The sequence below is a fragment of the Cervus canadensis genome, chromosome 4, assembly GCF_019320065.1.
Source record: "Cervus canadensis isolate Bull #8, Minnesota chromosome 4, ASM1932006v1, whole genome shotgun sequence".
Lineage (NCBI taxonomy): Eukaryota > Metazoa > Chordata > Mammalia > Artiodactyla > Cervidae > Cervus > Cervus canadensis.
The window spans coordinates 28,812,162-28,833,224 of record NC_057389.1 but is presented as its reverse complement, the minus strand read 5'-3'; the positions used below and the strand labels follow the sequence as shown (position 1 = coordinate 28,833,224).

Genomic DNA, 21,063 nt, shown 5'->3' with positions numbered 1-21,063 from the left:
TCACTTCTTGTAAGCACTTTTGTTGTCAGCATAATAAGGCAAGTTTGGGGTAAAGTTCAGGCTTCCCCTGCCTTAGCATCAAACGAAGATAGTATGCCTGAAAAGCGAATGTTTCCTGAGGATCTTATAAGTTACCTTGTAAGCATAATTTCCTGTGATATATGGCTTTAGCCTAGTGTTTCCCGCATCATGAAATGGACCAATTTTGTGTTACAGATTATCGCTCTTAATAAAACAAAGGAACGAATGAGACCTTACCAAAGCAATCAAGAAGATGAGGATCCAGACATCAAGAAGATAAAAAAGGTAGGGTTTCCAGCTTTGGGTGAGTGTGGTGGGGACTAGTTAGTTGTCTCTGTAGTGATGTCTTTGCCACCCTGACTCTGAGTTAAGAACAATCTAGGTGTTTCTCTCCCAATGGCTTCCTGACTTCTGCTTCAGAATTATCACACATGGTTACTTCTCTGGAAAAGCTTTGGCTTGAGATTTCTTTCCAGTTCTGGGAATCCTTTTGTGGGTTCTGTGAGAAGGATGCCAAAGATAGACATTAAGACAGTGGTATTCTCCATCTGGGTTATTTAAGTGCTGCTGAACTTTCTGGTGTTTGTGCTACTTTTATATTTTAAGGGAGTGTTTTTAAAATTACACTTCAAAAATGTTTCTTTTAGCTTTAGTCTAAAGTGTTTATTTAGAGAAGTTTATTTTTTTGAGCATGTGAGAAAACTGAGTGAATCAATACATCTGCTCAGGTTTCTGTCTTATTGTTGTTTCTTTCTTGTTTAACATCCACATAATCAGCAACTCCTTCCATCTTACTGTCACTTACAACTATACAACTTCTGCAATTAACCAGACCCTGGCACTCTGTCTAGTCTGCTGTGTTTGATTTAAGGCATCTCCGTTTTGAGTTTCACAATCTTAGCTGTCCTGTGTAAAAGCATTGATTTAGCTGTGTTAATATTATGTTAAAAGGTGCACAGTTACAGAATTTTATTTCTTCTTCATTTTTTTCTTATTCCTGTTTTCCTATGCTAGGTAATTATTCCCCTTCAGTATCAATAAAACTTTAGATATTGCTCAGAATTTGAAATAGAAAAGCTCCTCAGGACTAAGTTGCACTGTTTTCAGTTTTCAAGAAATAACAAAGTGAAATAGTAACATTTCTCTCTTATAATTTGAAAATCTTTAAATTAAATTTGGTTTATGTTATTGTTTGTTATAAGATGAATGCTGTTGCCATTCTTTTAATAACATGCGGCTCCATATAAACAGAGGTATCAGTAAAATACAATTGTAGTACTGTCCTGTTGTAGAAAATGTTAACAAGTGAACAAGCTAGCTTTTGCATGGAAGGCAATATTGCTCAAGTAAATAGATTTTGTTTGTGTTAATCACTCAAGTCATGCCTGACTCTTTGCAATCCCATGGACTGTAGCTAGCTCACCAGTCTCCTTTGTCTGTGGAATTCTCCAGGCAAGAATACTGGAGTGGCTTGCCATTTCCTTCTCTAGAGGATCTTTCTGACTCAGGGATCAAACCCAGATCTCCTGCATTGCAGGCAGATTCTTTTATTTAACACAAATTCAGTTGATTTTTGAAAATACTTCTGTTAAATGGAGGAATAATGATAAGATACATTTTATAGTTTCTGTCTTCCTCTTTCATAATAGATATAATTTTCTAAAAACCTTATTTTTAAATTTGTTAACAGGTTTTGAATTTAACTCTGTTGCCCTTTATGTCCCCAGTCAGACTAACGTCTCTGTGGAAAGGGATGTTTACAAATGAATTGTGCATGTGTGAGTTAGTTGCTCAGTCGTGTCCGACTCTTTATCCATGGACTGTAGCCTACCAGGCTTCTCTGTCCATGGGATTTTCCAGGCAAGAGTACTGGAGTGGGTTGCCATTTCCTTCTCCAGAGGATCTTCCTGACCCAGGAATCGAACCTGGGTCTCCCGCATTGTAGGCAGAGGCTTTACCGTCAAAGCCACCAGGGAAGCCCCACAAATCAGTTAGATACTCTATGCTGATCTTTACAAATAGCAACATAATTTTTTGCCTTCAGGAGACCAAAAATTGAAATTGGTTCACAGAAATTTCCCACATAATTTTTTCCACATAATTCTACTAAAATGTGTTTTTAATTTTTATTGCTTGAGGTATGACAACTGTGTGAATGCCTATTATGAAAATTGATAGTGTGCTGACATCAGTTGGTAAATGAGACAGTTTTAAATATTGAAAAAGAAGAATAGTTGTTTAAATGCCTGATAATTGAGACCATATGGGTGAAATAGTATGAAAAAAAAGGATAAGAATGTGTTAAGAAGAAAACAATGATACTAAAAAAAGATTTGATAGTAATGTATTGCTTTCAATTATATATGACTTTGCAACCTGCTTTGTTGCTTAATCTGCTTAGATGTTACAAAAACTAATAAATTATCATATAATTTTTCTTATATTTAGAAAGGACTTCAGATTTTTGGGTCAGTTATTTTGTAGATAAGGAAATGGAGCCCAGAGTTCAAAGTCACCCAGTAGTTAAGTGGCAGAGCCTTTGGGTTACGGAATATGACATATACCTCTCTGTTTAGCACTCAGCATTTAACTGGGCATCTAAAAGATGTTCAGTAAATATTTGTTGGCTGAAATGCAAAGGCTAGCACACTTTGTCCAGTTGGCCTGTTACTTTTCAAATCATATCTTGGGGATTCAGATCAGTTTTAGGGGCTTCCATCTTCCTACAACATTGATTTTAATTTTTATTTATTTTTTCCCCCCACAAGATAACACCATTGTGAATTTTTAGTGTGTGTTTTTGCCCATGTAGCTGAGAAAGAGTCCTTATAGTTAACAAAAAGCAGGTAAAAGAAGGGCAAGCCTGGTTGCAGCTTTCCTATGTGACTTAACCAAGAAATTTAGTTTACTCATCTGTAAAAAAAAGGGGTGAGATGAGCTGATGTCTAACACTTTTTTTTAAGCTTAAAAAAAAAACTCAAATAGCCATAACAAAAGAATCAAACCCAATTTAAAAATAGGCAAAGGACTTGAGTAGACATTTCTCCAAAGATGATACACATTTCTCTCAAAGATGATTCTTTAGAGAAATCACTAACACTTGAAAAGATGATCAACGTCACTAAGCATCAGGGAAGTACAAATCAAAACTACAGTGTAATATTATCTCACACCCATTAGGATGACTACTATTAAACAAAACCCAAATAACAAGTATTGATGATGATATGAAGAAATTGGAACCCTTGTGCTCTGTTGGTGAGATTGTAAAATGGCTCAACTGCTATGGAAGACAGTATGGTGGTTCCTCAAAAATTTTAAAATAGAACTACCAGCAATCCTACTTCTGAATGTTTATCCAAAATAATTGAAAGCAGGATTTTGAAGAGATACTTGCACTCCTATATCCATTCCAGCATTATATACAATAGCCAAGAGGTGAAAGCACCCCAAATGTTCATCAACAGATAAATGGATAAACAAAATGTTATATATCTATATATACATACATATACAAAATGGAATATTATTCAACCTTAAAAAGAAAGGAAATCCTGACACATGCTACAACATGAAAGAACCTTGAGGCCATTATACTAAGTGAAATAAACCTGTTATAAAAAGACAGATACTGAATGATGCCACTTATGTAAGTTATCCAAAGTAGTTAAATTCATAAAAACAGGAAGTAGAATGGGGATTACAAGGGGCTGAGGGAAGGGGGAAATGGAGAGTTGTTTAACAGTTATAGAGTTTGAGTTTCATAAGATGAAAATGTTCTGGAGATCTGTATGTGCAACAGTGTGATTATACTTAACACTACTGAACTATACACTTAGAAATGGTTAAGACAGTAAGTTTTATGTTATGCGTGTTTGTTTGTTTTTTTTCCTGCTATCTGGTCCAAACCTGACATTATTTATTCTGTGGTGGGCCCACCAGTGCTCCAGTGAAAGAGCATGATATATACGGCATAGAATGGACACCCTACTGACCAGCTTAAGACGCCTGCCTCACCCCTCCCTGAGATTCACTTCTGTTTTGTTGCCTCTGTTCTGTAGGTTCAGAGCTTCATGCGAGGATGGTTATGTAGAAGGAAATGGAAGACCATCGTGCAGGATTACATTTGTTCTCCTCACGCCGAAAGCATGAGGAAGAGAAACCAGATCGTGTTCACCATGGTCGAGGCCGAGTCGGAGTACGTTCACCAGCTCTACATCCTCGTCAACGGTTTCTTGCGGCCCCTGCGCATGGCGGCCAGCTCCAAGAAGCCCCCCATCAGCCACGACGACGTCAGCAGTATTTTTCTCAACAGGTTTGTCTTGGCATAAGTAAGGGAAGTATGAAAACCCTATCTATAGTTTTTAAAGGAAGTTTTACTTTACTCTTAAAAGAAGAGGTGTCATAAATTCACCTGTATGAGCTCATGGTATTGAAATTAAGAAAGCTATCATTGGTGTTTCATTAGTAGCCCACGTTTTCATATCTTTATCTTGTATGTTGGCATCTAGTTTTCTCTCTCTGTCTCTCTCTTTTTTTTTTTTCTATTTGACATGGCATTACCTACTGTTACCCCTCTGACATCTTGTCATTGTGTGTGTGGTGGGGAAGATTATCTCCTTCATAACCTGAGGGAAATGGGAGTGATTGATGGGTCTTCACATGTAACATACACAGAAGTACTTTAGGAAGAACAGAAACTAACAGAGGGCCCAAGGATCTCTAGTAAATTTATTTGCTCAATAAATATTTATGGTGCATTTACTGCTGAGGATTCACCAGTGAACAAAGCAGAAGGTCCCTACCTTCATAGAACTTAAATTCTGATGTGGGAATATAGACAATGAATAGTGAATAAGTGAAAGATGCAGTATTTTATATTGTTATTTAGTGCTGTGGAAGATATAAAGAAGGAAAGGGGAGAAGGGAGAAAGGGGACTGCTAGGGTATTTTACTTAACATTTTAGTTATTTATTTGTTTTTGAGTGCTGCTTGGGCTTCGAGGTGGTACTAGTTGTAAAGAACCCACCTCCCAATGCAGGAGACATAACAGACCCGGGTTCAATCCCTGGGTCGGAAAGATTCCCTGGAGGAGGGCATGGCAGCCCACTCCAGTATTCTATTTTACTTAACATTTTTGTTATTTATTTGTTTCTTAAGTAGATAAAAACATGCATTTAACCATGCATTTACATGGTTAAAAAAGTTAAAACAACATGAGAACATCAAACAGTTTGAATTCTGTCGCTCCCCACCCCATTTTCCTCACTTGCTATCTGTAAGTGTTTTCATTAGTTTTCTGTATATCCTTACAGTGTTTCTTGATGTAGGTCAATCAGATTTGAATATAGTCTTATTTTCCCCCTTCTAACACAAAACCCAAGTACTTGAATACGTGCCTGCTTTTTACAGGTACGTATTAAACTTAACAGTATATCCTGGACATCTTTCCATATTTGATATATAAAAACAGTATTCTATTTTTTAAAAGATTGCTACATGGTATTACATTATGAGAACATCCCATAGTTTTTCTATAGCCAGTTTTTAGAACGACCTCAAAGATAAGTTAACATTTGAGCAGAGACTGCAGTTGATGAGGAGGCAGGCCCCGCCGCTGTCAGTGGGGAGCGGGATGCACACAGAGGAGGTGCCCTGTGCAGAGGGCCTGAGGCTGGAGCGTGCCGGGCTTGCTTGTTTGAGGACTGCAAGTGTCTGTGCAGATGAAGGGAGATGTCAGAGGGGTAACAGTTAAGGCACTGTAAAGGCATTGTCTTTTACTCTAAATGAGATGGGGAGAGATTGGTGGGGTTTTAAGGAGAAGAGTAGCATGGCATGACTTATGTTTTGAAAGTTCACCCTGGTTTCTCTTTTGAGTGTAGACTGTGGGCGGATCAGCTTTGTGGCTATTTCAATAAACCAGGTGAGAGATAACTGTAGCAGGGAGGCCTATTAGGTGGGGCTAGTGCAATAATCTAGGCAAGAGATGATGGAGGTAGTAATAAGTGATTTAATTCTGGATGTATTTTTAACATAGAGCCAGTAAGATCTGATGATGAGCTTGAACTGGGTTTTGAAGGAAAGTCCAGGGTTTTGGGCCTGAAGAACAAGAAAGATGGAGCTGCTATTTATTAAATGGGGAAGATTGACATAAGAACAAGTTTATGGAAAAAGACCAAGAGTTTTTATCTCGAACTTATCAAGTCTGAGATGCTGTTAGCCAGATGTAGAAATCAAGTGAGCAGGGTTGGATGTTAGTCTGGAGTTCAGGGGAGGAATTCAGGGCTGGAGGTATAAATTTTGGAGTCTAATAGCATATGAATAGTGTTTAAAGTTGTCTGTCTGAATGTGATTACCAAGGGAGTGAGTACAAATGAATGACAGAAGAGGACCAAGGACTGAGCCCTGGGGTATTTCATCATTGAGAGGTTAGGAGTGTGAAGAGCCACAGCAGGGAGGGGAAGGAAGGATGAAGTGGATGATTAGGATTGACATGTGTACACTGCCATCGTATAGCAGAAATGACCTAAACGGATGGGATTGGGGTAGTGGGATGGACGTTCAAGAGGAAGGGGATATATGTATACATGTAGCTGATTCACTTGTGTTCAACAGAAATTAACACCACATTGTAAAGCAGCTGTACCCCTTCAAAAAATTATAGGGAAGAGGATCAGCTAGGGTTGTAGGATACAAACCAGGAGATGGGTTGTCCTGGAAGCCAGTGCAGGCAGGAACGAACAACTATGTCAAAAGGTCAAATAAAACAATAGCTGAGAGCTGACTGTGGGTTTAATGACTTGGAGCTTATTGACAATTTTGATGAGGGACCAAAACCTGATTTGGTGAGAAGGGGAATTGGGATTGGAAAGAGTTGGTGTATAAAACTTTCAAGGAGGGTTACTATAAAGAGGATCAGAGAAACAGTTGTACCTGGAGGTAAATAAAGAAATATAAATTTGTGTGTGTGTTTGTGCGTGTGTTTGGATGGGATAAAAATGACACCAACAGTGACAGGCGGGTGGGGGGGGAAGGGATATTGGAAAGAGAGGGAAGAATTGCTGAAGCAGGGTACTTGCACAGGCAGAAGTGGACAGAATATGGTGAACAAGTCAAGGGCATGACTTTTAAGTGGGAGCATGGACGGGGAAGGAATAATACCTGGACACATAATGTGGTTAGGAATCAAGGACAGCAAGTGACAGTGCTGATGGGAGGGAAGTGCTGGAGTCAGGGAAGAGAGGAAAAGGTGTGAAGTGATAATCAAGGAGAACAGGGCAGCGAATGGATGAGGGGCATGTAATATAGCTGCTAGCATATTGGGCTTGTGGTTATGACTTTACAGTGAGACTAGTCAGGATGGTTTTATGTTGTTCTTAACCACCTTCAGCTGCATAGGTGCAGGTGTAGAGTGGGCAAAGGGTTGAGTTTAACTAGTATTGGTGTGTATGAGGCTAATATGATGAAGTGAAAAAAGAAGGGAGTTGAAGGTGTGTGCAAGGAAGGGGTTGTAACACTGAACCATGAGATCTAAACTATGGAGAAAGGGAAGTGATGTTGTGAGGGGATTTTGGTCAGTCATAAGGCAGCAGGATCAATGGACTCAGGTCCTGGTGGTGGGAAGGGATTTGGGGAGTCAGGTTTCTAAAGATAATGAACTCAAAGGTAAGGAGTTGGTCACAGAGCAGTGTCCCTGAAACTGAGATAAGGGAGAGGATGCGGTTATGAACACGAGACGGTCTAGAGGAAGATTAAAAAAGTGTTGTCTGAGGTCCGTGGAAGACAAGACCTTTGGAGAAAGAAGTTCAAAGACAAGAGAGGCCAGGCCGTTGGAATGTTGTTTGTGTGCATATTGGAGTCACCAAGAATTGTTTCACCTGTTTTCTAACTATTTAAATACCAAAATATGAAGGTAGATATGCCAGTTAGTTTTCAGTGTAGGAAAGAGGAACCTCCTCTGCGATTGGAGGGAATTCACTGCTTATAGGATCCTTTGGAAGGGCTGGAGCACAAGTCAGACAGCAGGCCTGGACCGCTGAATTCAAGGGCACAGCACCACAAATGTAACCCAGAGGTTAGAAAACTACTGCTTCCACCATTGCCATCACATCTGCCTCTCAGCTGTGTCAAACTGGTGCCTAGAAACTAGACCACTGAGGCTAGGCACTGAAATTGCCCCCAAAACACATGTGCATGACTGACTTTTAGTAACAGGAAGATGGCCTCTGCTTCTGCCTTTCATATCTTGCCATGTGCATCTATGGGTGGGACTGAATTTACATCTAGAACCCTCTCTGCAAGGGACTCTGGAAAATGTACTTTTAGCTCTCCATCCTCTCTACCTAGAAGGACGATGGAATGGAGTTTGAAGGACTAACCTATAATACCTACTAAAGTAGATTTGGTTGAAATCCTAAAACAACAAACACTGCTTAGTTAAAATTTCTATAAAAGAAAACAAATCACAGTCTACAAGGAGCATCTATCGTGTTTCATGGGCCATTCACAGATAGTAAGGATTTCTCATTGATGTTTCTTGTTGTGGAATTTGACTTATAATAAACCCAAGTATGTTACTGACATGAATAATCCTGTTTTTGGTTGTGTCGACGTGTTAGTTCAGAAAAACCTTCAAAGGCTCTTCCAGTAGGTTAATTCTACTGAGGAGAAGGCAAATGTTACTTTGATAACTCCCCTTCTTGAACCTTCTAGACATTTGGATCTCCAATTGATGCAGTCTTCATTTTATATGTTTATGTAGGCTACATCTTTTCCAGAAGTTTCCTTTACCTTTCTGGTGTGAGGGTTTTAGGAGTGGTTATGGTAGAGGTCTGTCACATCTTTTCCCCTCTCTCCTTCTGTCAAAACTCATTTTAGTGTAAGAGAGAGAACTTTGGTTGGGTTATCATCTAGAATTAAATCTGAAGAGAAGGATCTTAACTAATTTTCTGATTATCAGTTGAAGGGCTACATCCTAACAGTACAAAGCTGTTTTTATCAGTATGATAAGTTGATAAAGAAGGTTATATGACAGTGATTTGGTGCTTACTGTCTTCCAGTATTTGAGGCTTAGCTCAGAATTTTTGTTGAGGTTTTCGGATTGTTGAAAGATAAATTGCTTTCTGGGGGCTGATATAATGCATGTTTTTATTGGTTGTATGGTTCAGAGGCCCTGAGAGACATGTATATCATGTACTTAAAGCTTTAAGGGCTCAGTGAACTTCTTTAACAAAATAGACACTTTATAGTGATTATATTATTTTTTCCATTTTTTTATAGTGAAACAATCATGTTTCTTCACGAAATATTTCATCAAGGACTGAAGGCAAGAATAGCCAACTGGCCGACTTTAATTTTAGGTAAGTGCATGCTTTAGAGAGAGAACATTTTCTTTTAATCTGGCTGCAATAAAGAGTAAAATAGTTTCAACGTTATTCATCCTAAGTTGTTTGAACTTCCGTGATGACCTGGGAGCTTCTGTGGGCACGGGACTCTGCCCTTTTGACCCTTTCCCCTGGCCCGTCAAGGTTCTTGGGGGACTAGAGTTGGGCTCTGCCTCGGGGTGCATCCTCCCAGGTCAGTCATTCTGGCATCTGTGCTGGGCCGTGCAGCCTGACCCCTGGTGCTGGGAGCCGCTCTCTGCCATTCCCGCAGAGTGAACAGTCTCCCCCTGCCCCGTGGATAATTCACTGAGCACCGAGACAGACGGCCGTGTTTGCTTCTACTTTCCAGCTGATCTGTTTGATATTTTGCTCCCCATGCTGAACATTTATCAAGAATTTGTGCGTAATCACCAGTACAGCCTCCAAGTGCTCGCCAATTGTAAGCAAAACAGAGACTTTGACAAACTCTTAAAACAGTATGAAGCCAACCCTGCCTGTGAGGGGCGGATGCTGGAGACGTTCTTGACATACCCAATGTTTCAGGTAAGTCACCCAGGATGTGTGTTATAAGTCATTGACTCCAGCTCGATGTGACTGATACCCAGTGTGACCTGCATGAGATGTGCAAGTGTCCCCTGTGGGAGGTTGTGACACCTCCTCTGTCATCTTGAGCTTGACCCTGAGGTAAACAAATCTATGCCACGCATTCTCTCCAGTCTGTCTAGTGTTTGTAAGGAACTCAGGCATTTTTGAAACAATTAAATCAGGAGTGATTTTTTTTTTTTTTTTTGGAAAAGCAGCACAAATTTCTCTCTGCAGAAAGATTCCTCACAGACCTCTTCCATGGAGTCTCCTCCTCCAGTGTGTTTAAAAATATTATTGGGTTTACAGAAATAGGCTGCCGTGCAAATGTTCCAGTGCGGGCTGGTTGCATAAAAGGTTCTGGGGCCGGGGGGGTGGGGTGGGGGGTAGGAAGGACTGCTGGGAAGGTGTTTGTTTTCCTGCCCTGTTCTCGTTGCTGCCGAGTCTCTCTTGGCTGGAGCTCTGCAGAGCACAAGGAGGACCTTCCCCATCACAGAGGCTGTGGGGGAACGAAGGAGCCAGAGGCCTTGGCCAGGCCTGGGGACTCCCGGCCCCTAGTCAGGTTGCTCCAGTGAACCTAGGGCTTGTCCCGACCTTCACTTTTGGGGGTTAGAGCAACCCAAAAGATCAAGTAGACTTGCATCCTTTCCCGTATTTAAGACTTCACCTCTCTTTAGTGAGAGCTGCAGAAGCCAAAATGTGAATTGAATCTCCTGTCCTTTTAAAAAGTGTTGATTTTGTTCTTTTGGAAAAGCATTGAGTGTTCCCGTTGTGGAATTTGTGGGGCTTCAGTCCAGCCCTCCAAATTGTTGTGTGGCAAACCGACTCTTCTAATCATGTGTGTTATGGTTTCTGTGGAGGGCTTTGTCCCTCTGAGTGGGTATCTCTGACCCCAGCTGATCGTTTGGTAGCCTCCGAGAGAGAGGCTGCTCTGGTTCATAATTGTTTGTCTTAAAGTTTGTCACTCCTGCTTGAAATCCTGGAAGTCACTGTAGAAGTTTAGTAAGATTTTAAAAAACCGAAAGGATGCATGTGTAACAACTTAAGTATAGTGAAACTTTGTAATGCCTTGTGTTTTTTCTTCACCATGGAACTGGACTGTTTAACTCTTTGCCTCTCTGAACAAATATTCCATAAGAGAAACTACAAAGAAAAAAATGCTTTTTAAAAACCTTATACAAAATTATAATTTGAGATTTTGTTTACAGTGAAACAAATTTTTATTCAATGTTCTGAGATTCCATTTGAATCTTTGGCAATTAGCTCTTGGTTATGATTAAATTCTCTAAATCCTGTCTGCCTAGGAACCCTCAACTCAGGTGTATAAACAAAGGTAGGGTTGTGAAAGATGCATGGAACATTCAGAGAGGAACCTCACTCCCTTCCTGAAAGCCCACGAATGCCTTTTCAAGTATTGTTTATTTCCCCTGGTGTGAGTCTCTCAGTGGTTTAAAATGGAAGAACTGTACTTGAATTTTAGGTCAGGTGTCCAAACAGTTGAATGTAGGGTCTTGGAAAGGCCTTTGGATTTCTTAAAAATGCTGAGATAGTCTTCCTCTAACCTTCTTTTCTCCCGCTGTAGTTTAAGCCCAATAACAACAACTTGGCATTTTGATTGATCTCAGGGAATGAATTCCCATAATGTCCAAAAGGGACCACTGGGTTGGGAGTATTTAGGAGACCTGCATGTCCTGCTCTCCCTTCAGGCATACATTGGGAAACATAATTGAACCAATCTGAATTTCTGTTTCTTAAGTTTGAAATTGGGACAGTTGATCTCTATATATCTCCCAGAGCCCTACCTCTCTGGGGGACCAGACTAGAAATTTGATCCGGGTAACTAACTAGCTTTCAGATCCCGTCCTCCAGACCCTAGAATTAAGCTGAAGGGTCAGATGTTGAGATTGTCTGTTTTTTTTAAGACTAGGGTAACCAGTGGGTGCTGGAAGAAGCCTCAAACTTAAAAGAATTTAGCCAGAATTGGTGCAGCTGCAAGAAATGTGCAAATTGAAAGAGCGCTCAATTCTGCTCTTATTTATTTGCTTCTCCAAAACTGTTTTCCTTCTCTGTAGCTATTTGGAACAGACCAAGAGCAGAAAACCTTGGAGTTGCTGCCCAAATGCCTTGTTCTCCCTCCTGCCTTCTTCCTAGGAGAGACCATGGAGAACACTTGGGAGAAAAGTGCCATTTCTAGAAACTTGCTTAGTTTTTCTTGCTAGGTTCATTCTGTACTTCTTGTTCCCTTTTGGTCCTTTCCCTGAGGAGCCCTGAGGCGTTTGCTCCCTCAGATGGTCTGCTTCCCTCTGCATACATTGTATTAGCAGTGGTACTTCTGCACATCCGCCTTGCTCCAGTGTAAGCTGGACACCTTGGGATAAGACTGGGGTGTGATGCTTTTTTCCTTAGATCAAGAGTGGAAGAGGTGACCTTAGCTCATACGGCCATGAGGCCACTACCAAGTCTAGATATGGAAGCAAAAGTTGTTATCAGGCCTAAGGAGGAAGAGAAGTAACTGGAAACTTTTAGCCTGTGTATATTTAGAGAAGTGTTATAGTCCACCTCTTCTGGGCTGTTTGTTGAGTAAGTCAGTAGCTACTGTGAGTGAATTATGCTGAACTATGGAAGCATGGTAGAGAAGGCAATGGCACCCCACTCCAGTACTCTTGCCTGGAAAATCCCATGGATGGAGGAGCCTGGTAGGCTACAGTCCATGGGATCGCTAAGAGTCAGGCACCACTGAGCAACTTCACTTTCACTTTTCACTTTCATGCATTGGAGAGGGAAATGGCAACCCACTCCAGTGTTCTTGCCTGGAGAATCCTAGGGACAGAGGAGCCTGGTGGGCTGCCGTCTACAGGGTTGCACAGAGTCGGACACGACTGAAGCGACTTAGCAGCAGCAGCAGCAGCATGGAAGCATGGAGGAATTATAGTGAGTTTATCCTTAATTGATGATGCAGGGAATTTATCCTCAATTGGACTATTAATATCAGACAAATAAGTTTGTGTTATAAAGATATTTGTTATAGACAATATGGTAGTCATTAACTTAATTTTTATGTAGCAAAAACAGTGTTTTGGCTAGTACTATTTAAATTGTCTTCAGCTGCTCCTATGTCCATAGATGAGCAAATCATGAAATCTGCTTCTGACAAGGACAGTGCTGTTAGAGGTCCTCCAGGAAGCAGCCACTTGCTGCTCTACTTACCTATTTACCGTAACTAAAGAGCAAGCTAATTAGTGTCTAAAAGTGACAAGTATTATTTCATAATTGAAAGAATTATGATTCATATAGACAATACTTACTATGATCCTTGGGTCTTGGGGGGTGAGTGTGTGCGCACTCAGTCTTATCTGACTCTTTGCAACCCCATGGACACTAGGTTCCTCTGTCCATGGAATTTTCCAGGCAAGCATACTGGAGTGGGTTGCCATTTCCTACTCCAGGGGATCTTTCTGGCCCGACCCAGGTATCGAACCCTTGTCTTTTACATCTCCTATGTCTCCTGCATTTGCAGATGGATTTTTTTTTGTTTTGTTTTACCACTGCACCACCTGGGAAGCTCCAAGGTCTTTTGGGGGACAGATTTATAATCAGTTCTTGAATATATCAGATGAGCTCTTCGGAGCGCTGTCCATTTCTCTCTGAAGTCCTTTGCCTGCTTTTTGGTAGTTTCAGGCTTATTTGTTTCTCTCCCAGAAAGTGAGATGGGCCAGTTACTTTCAAATCCATCCACTTGACACTTAGCCAAAGAGCTTTCTAAAACAGATTTAATGATCGGGGGAGGATCATGAAGCTATTGACTGAGCTTAGTTTTGTGGATTTTCAGAACATTATAAGCAGTCAGGCTCTCCCACTCCTGCCCTCCACTTGTTATGAGAAATTGAGTACCTTATCTATTGATTGTCTTGATTTTCTTGTAGAACTACCAACTTAGAGGCAAACTTTTATCAGTCATGGCATTGTAAAAAAGGGATATTTGAAAGCATACTTATCCCAGCAGCCTTCACCAAGAGGAATGGCCCAACCAACTGTCTTAGTGAGAAGTTTATGGGGTAGAGAGGCACACAGCCTCCTTCCATGAGCTTCAGAGGAAGGGTTCTCTTGTGACCCATCCTTCTATAACTGAGGATACTGCACTTCCAAAACCCTGACTTGATGACAGTCTCTAGGACCTGACCCCAGAGTATGAACTGCTGATAGATGTCTACACTTAGGGCACTGCCCTCTGTACCCATGGGTAATCTGGGTATGCAGTAAATATTAGCAATGACCCACTGAGGGCAAGAGAGGAAAAGCAGATTTGTAGATAGAGCTGCCAATGCCTCAGGTCAACATGGAAGGAGCTACCCACAGAGTCTTGGGAAGCTGCTTTACTTTCTTCATTCTTAGAGGTCCTTTCAAGGGCTGAGTAAGACCCCAGTCCCTGCAGAGACACCCACTAGACTAGTGCACTGGTCAGAGCTGGGCTCATGGTTGGCTCTGCCATTTACCATGAGGCCACTTTGGGCACTTTTCATGCCTTGTTTCCTTGTCCGTAAAGTGGGGAAATAATCCTTATGTTTTGTTGGAGGATTGGATGCAAACCTCAAACTCCCAATCTGACCCATAGCGGGTAGCATTATGGTAGCTGTTGTTCATGCAGGTTTTTATTAAAATTAAACCCACTGCCCCTGTTTTCTAACAATTTTTAGTTTATAAGCCAGTAAAAAAATACGTTGCATTAAATCAACATGTTTAACTTGAGTTAAATCTTCACTGTGTTCTATTAAATCCTCCACAGGGTTGGTGGCATTTCTGACTTTGAGAGAATTCAGATAGATAGTCTGTTCATTAATAAAAGTACAAACAAATGATCTAATTAAACAATACTGCTTACTGCCAGAAGGATGAGTTGAGGTAAAGCGGGATCAGAATGTAATAAGGGTAAACATATCTTTTCTCACATTTTGATTCTTAAAGAGAACATTGCAATAGGATTGTCAATTAAAAAATTGTAAACAGACAAATAAATCTAAAATACAGACTCAAGTGACTTGCTGATAACTGTATCTTTTCCCCTATGAACCAGTTTTCAAAAATTATGATTGAGAAATGTATGATTATATTAAAAATCTAAAGAAACAGTTGTTTCTTTATACCTTATTATCTTCATGTGTTCTTGGTGAAGTTTTCGCATGTGTGAGGTTTGAAACATAGTTCATTTTAAATGTATTTCTTAAAAATATTTGTTTGTGGGGCTTCAAACAAATGTTTGAAGTCTAATATTCAAACTGAGCGGTCCAGTGGCTAAGACTCCGCATTCCCAATGCGGGGGGCCTGGGTTTGATCCCTGGTCAGGGAACTAGATCCCACATGTGCAACTAAGACCCAGTGCAGCCAAATAAATAACTATTTTAAAAAATATATTTGTAAAACAGTCAGACGTGTCAGAGTAGAGATGAGCTCTTCAGAAGTGGTGATGGCACAGTAGAGAAGGTCTAGTGTTACTCATCTGGCCCTCCTGCTCACACTGGCCTTGGTTTGCTTCTAGATCCCCAGGTATATCATCACGCTTCATGAACTCCTGGCTCATACACCCCATGAGCATGTGGAGAGGAAAAGTCTGGAGTTTGCGAAATCCAAACTAGAGGAACTGTCCAGGTACGTAAAGAATTTATAATAAAGACTTGATATGGCAAAGTAGCATGTTAGTCTTTTGTGAAGACCTAATGTAGACTCTGGGAGTTGGTGATGGACAGGGTAGCCTGGCGTGCTGTGGTCCATGGGATCATGAAGAGTTGGATGCGACTGAACTGAATGTGTGTGTCCATGGGAACAAGAAGCAAGACGTAAGCCGGTGTCTCAGATTCCCCTGAACATTAAATGCTAGCTTCTGAGATGGTGCTAAAGCAGCATGCACATAAATTTTAACCAAGAAAAAATTATATATATATATATATATAACATTTATATAATAAGTGTAATTATATATATAAAGTCTTTGAAAATGATTTTATCTCATTTAAGTTTATATAATTGAGATTAGACACATTTTGGCTTAAGTTTGAAAAGATTCACATTTCTTTCATTATAGGAAAATGGTTAGTTGCGTTTTTGTATTCATATTTGGTAAGAAGTTGGAGAATGTATATTTTCGATTGATCAGTGACTTTTCAGTGTTTCAGGCATTTCTTTACAGCTGTATTCCTTTAACTTATAAGGGATAAATATAAATAGTATATATAGTATAAAGGTCTCTAGTTTGCTCCACCTCTAAGAAACGGCATCCTAATTTCAATGAAAGAAGCTGTTTGTAAAATAATGTGTTGCTTTCCTGTTGAGTTTATAAGCAATGTTCCAGAATACTCCATTTGCTTTGCTTTGAGTCATGACTTGATGAAGGTTAGAAGTCCAGTGTGACTTACCCTACATCTCCAGTTAAACTGTTACAAGGTCCAACCCTTGCTTCCCAGATGGAGCACTGTTGCTTACCTACTGGGATAATAGAAGATCTCTCATTGTGGTCCTGTGTGGTATTTGGCAGGGTCATGCACGACGAAGTGAGTGACACGGAAAACATAAGGAAGAACCTTGCCATAGAAAGAATGATCGTCGAGGGCTGTGATATCTTGCTGGACACCAGTCAGACCTTCATCCGCCAAGGTAAGTCCTTGTTCAGCGGACCCAGCAGCTGAGGGGTCTCTGTACCTGTCACGTTATCACAGGCAGATCCAGGAAAGCATTGTGGAGCAGGCTTGATGTAGCTGTTTGATTGATGCTGTTCGTGCAGGACGTCCCCGTGGCCTTGACCGAGGCTGTGGTTGAGGCCCACCTTTGTGCTGTTTCTTTTCAGGGGCCATGAAAAACAGCAACACAATAATAGTAAAGCACGAGTGGGACAGTAAGTTACATTCTGACTGGACCCTCCTGCTCGCTGGACCGGACATTCTCTACAGCTCCAAGGAGGACAGATTGGTCTGGCCGGTTGGAGTGGCAGTGCCAGGTGGTGACGACATCCAGGCAAAGGCCCAAGAGAAACTTGCCTTACTCAAAGCCCTTTCCCATAGGAGAGGGGACAATGTCCGCAGTGAAAACAGCTGTCTCTTGTTCCCATTTTTCATCAGCACTTCCGGATCGGCCCCACATGATATGACTTGATTCAGTTGGTAACTCCAGTTGCTAGATGAAATGTCTCAACTTGCCCTGCCATACTTTGGCGATGGCCAAGGTATCATGTTTGAGGGGTGTGCTTTGGGGGCATCACCCAGTAAATTAAGCTTTTGAAGAGTGAAAGATGTTTATGCTGGAAACTGTAGAGAAGCTACGCCATGACAGTGCATATTCCTCTGTGGTTCTTATTACGAAGTAGACGAAGTAAACCACACTCGAAATTCCTTGCAAGTGCATAGGGGTCCTGGGGGAGGGGAACATGCCCTCACAGAGTCGATTTCAGGCAGTATATTGCACACAGTCATAATTTTGAACTTGGGGAAGAGTGGCATATAAATTTGGAACTAGAATTAACCTTTAATGTGGTTTCTGTTTATAACGTGCCAATATTAATTGACGATAATTGCATTTCTAGTGCCTACCAAAATGTGCTGCCTGAAACATTTTTTTTACCTCATCAAACAAGACATTATTTGTGCTGCACACGTTAATTTTTGCACAGAACACTTACAAAATTTAACGCATGCTGTTCTATTTTCCATTATTTATTTACAAGGAGAGAAATCACACGTATGTTAAAGTTTGGAAGTATATTTCAGGATATGATACCTTTCTCATTTTTGACTTGAAGTATTAATTTTCCTTTGAGTAATAGTGGACCACAATGCTGACAGCACCAGGCCTTCCTCATTCCCCCTCCAGTCCTCTTCACAGACTGTGTCCCCATAGTGGCTTCCTGCCTTCCTGGCATTGTCTGCCTCTGTGCCTTTACGTGTGTGGGCCCCAGCCTGGGGACCAGGGATCCCCTCATCCATGTTTCTTGTGCCTATGGAAGGTCCTGTTGTCCTGCTAGGCTCAGATCAGAGCCTTTTAAATTTCCTTTTAAAGAGCCTTTTAAATTTCCTCCCCATCTTCCCCTCTCCTTCCCTCCAGCGCAAATGAGCTTACTTCCCTCCTCGTTTCCAAGCCCACTTGCTCCTGGTGCCTGCATTTCGTCCTCTTGTAAGTGTTTGCTTGCCTTGTCTGTCCCAGTAATTGTAACTCTGAAGGGCAGTATTTATGAATTCTCTCTTGCCTAGTACAATGCTTTCCATTATAGATACCTGGAAAACGGACAATGGATTAAATTGAATTGCTTGTTGAACTGCAGTTTTGAATGTCAGCTGTCTTGTTTTGTATTTTTCTTATGTTTGGAGTTCACTGAAAAATACTTACTAAAGGACTTGAGCTTTGTAACATGTGAAAGTGGAAACAAAAGTTTCTATAACTAGTATTCAATTTCTGAAAGGACTTTGGATTGATGAGTATTATTATTACACATAAGCATTTAATATATTTCTAAGTTGGAAAAAGCATCTATGATGAAAAATGCTGGAAGGTTGAATCCAGTGAAGAAATCGTATTTTTTTTTCTTGCACCAGAAAAACCAATCATGAGCTACCTCTCCCTTTGATTCATGTCTAGATTTTATTTATTGCTTGTTCCGTGCCACATGTTTGAGGCACTTTTGTCAGTTATTAATATATCTGATGTTATTGCTGTATTGACATTGATATTAATGATTTGCCTTTCAGGAGCATTTTTCTGTGTTGTTTGGTTTGGTTAGTCTGTTTGGGAATTATTCAATAAAGGTGGTTTAAAAAGAAATCAGACCTTAATCTCAAAGTAGAAAGTAATCCAGTTACAGTCAATTTGGAAAGTTTGTATTGTTTTGCTTTGGTTCCTACAATTATTACTTTTTTACTAGATACTTTCAATGCATGAGTGCCAACATATATGCATAAATATGTGTGGTTTCAATCTCAAAATGAATTTTAATTCTGAGGACTAGGAAAAATAAGGTCATCTGAAAGCTCGCCTCTGAATAGGGGTGATAGACAATCTTGAATGTCAGTCTGTGGGAATTTATTGATTGAAATAGCTTCTTTTATTATCAACTGATTCCAGTTACTAGATAGTTGATGAGTGTGATGCAAAGGACTGTGTCATAGCACTGTTCTGACATTGTCATCTATTTTCAAAATCTTTTCAAAGTTTCTCGAGCAAATGTTGTACGTGTTCGAGGCAATAATAGAAAGTATAGCTAGCTACATCATGGAGGTCAAATCCTGTCTCCTCCTGTTCCTTGCTGTGTGATATTGGACAATTTAGTTAACTTCTCTGAGCCTCAGTTTCCTTTCTTTGTTGTGGTTTAGTCAGTATGTCGTGTCTAACTCTTTTGTGACCCCATGGACTATGGCCCACCAGGCTTCTCTGTCAATGGGGTTTTCTAGGCAAGAATACTGCAGTGGGTTGCCATTTCCTTTTCCAGGGGATTTTCCTGGTCCAAGGATCGAACCCTTTATCTTATTAGAAGATAAAGGCACTGTAAGTTGACATTTTGTGCAAAATCCATCATACGTAGTCATCATTGTCTGGTATAAAGGTGAATCAGGAAAAGTAAATAGAGTGACTGAATTTAAAGCTAAATGCATTGAGAATCAAACATGAACCTTTCTGGTACTTTAATCATTCCCAGACTCAAAATCATGTACTTTGAATGTACCAGTGTTCTTTGAAATTGTAACATGGGGTCTGGAAGTAATTATACCTATTCGAATGCCTAATCCAATAACCTGGAAATTGCTCTTCAGTCTTTTTAAACTAATGAATAGAATAAGAATAAGGGCATTAGCCAGTCTTGAATGTCACACCATGAGAATTTAGTGACTGAAAAACAAGTTTTTTTTTGTAAGTTGACCCCAGTTGTTAGATAGACTGATGATGATGGTGATGCAAAGGATCATTAAGACTAAATGATTTCTCTTATTTGTAATAACTAGAAAGGAATCTTCAAGTCTCATAGTTGTGTTGAAACATCATGTCAAACATAAGATGAAATGTGAAAAAAACCCACTTAACATCTTTTCCAATATTATTCTATAAACCAGTGTTGAAATTGTTCACTTCTAACTCAGATGTACAGATTTCTGTGCATACCGGATGCATAGTCTCCTATTTGGATCTCAGATGAGCAGTTATAGATTAGGCATATTAGTGTATAGTTGCCAAGGAAACATTTGGTTTTTTACCTCAAAGCTAAAATTCACAATAATGACTAATACATGAGTTAACAGTGTATTTTAAAATTTCCAACTTAACAAAATCATTAAATACTAGAAGTATTTACCCACAAGCACATTATTATTCAGTTTTCTTAGCCTCAGTTATATCCTTTCTGAAAACATCCCTCAAACCCACTTGTCCACCTGTCTCTGCTGCAGTCTTCCGCTCAGCCCTAACCCATCTGTCTGGATGACTCATGACCGCCCATGGCAAAGCTAGAACTTGCTGTCTTTTCCCATCCATTCCCTTTCTGATTTTCAGTTTTTATGTTGCCGAATTCACCACCGTCTCCTGGCCAGGATAACGCAGATTCTCTGAAAGATCTCTGGCTTTGATTCCACCAGTGGGTCTCATGAGTACAATCCTTCTGCGGCTGTTACTTGCTCGTCTACTCCTCTAAGCATTCTGCCTTCTGCTTTTTCATCTTTCCTTTATTCCTCATATTTGATTACTTGCTGCCTGCGCTCTCTGCCAGTTTGCTCCCACCTACCTCTCTTCCTTCTTGCCCATTCCTATCACTGGAACCAAGCCCTTTCCTGCCCCTGTTCCCCAGTCCCGCACCCTCCCCCAGGACTACCTCTGTGTTATTCTTTAGGCACAAATAGATGATGACTCTGCCTTTGTCAGGCAGCCCACTTAAACACTCGCCTGAATGGGTGGCATTCAGGGACCCATAGAAATTTGGGTTCTTTACCTCCTGCACATCTTTAGATCTCTGTAAAGGTAGGTACTGTTTGGAATAGTCATATGTTAATGTAAGTGTTTTGTGACCCACAATCATAGATTTACTATTCCAAAAATACATTAAAAAAAAAAACGA

The 21,063-nt window shown here is 40.4% G+C and overlaps 1 protein-coding gene across 4 annotated transcripts in view; it reads left to right on the top strand.

Moving 5' to 3' along the window:
* Positions 1 to 21,063, top strand: part of RASGRF2 (Ras protein specific guanine nucleotide releasing factor 2) — a 246,104-nt gene that overhangs the window by 91,016 nt on the left and 134,025 nt on the right. For all 4 annotated transcript variants that reach the window (XM_043464746.1, XM_043464747.1, XM_043464748.1 and 1 more), the window contains 6 exons: positions 217 to 306; positions 4,083 to 4,336; positions 9,301 to 9,380; positions 9,754 to 9,947; positions 15,520 to 15,629; positions 16,513 to 16,631. In XM_043464746.1, the coding sequence (XP_043320681.1) occupies positions 217 to 306; positions 4,083 to 4,336; positions 9,301 to 9,380; positions 9,754 to 9,947; positions 15,520 to 15,629; positions 16,513 to 16,631 (847 nt within the window). The remainder of the gene's footprint in view (positions 1 to 216; positions 307 to 4,082; positions 4,337 to 9,300; positions 9,381 to 9,753; positions 9,948 to 15,519; positions 15,630 to 16,512; positions 16,632 to 21,063) is intronic.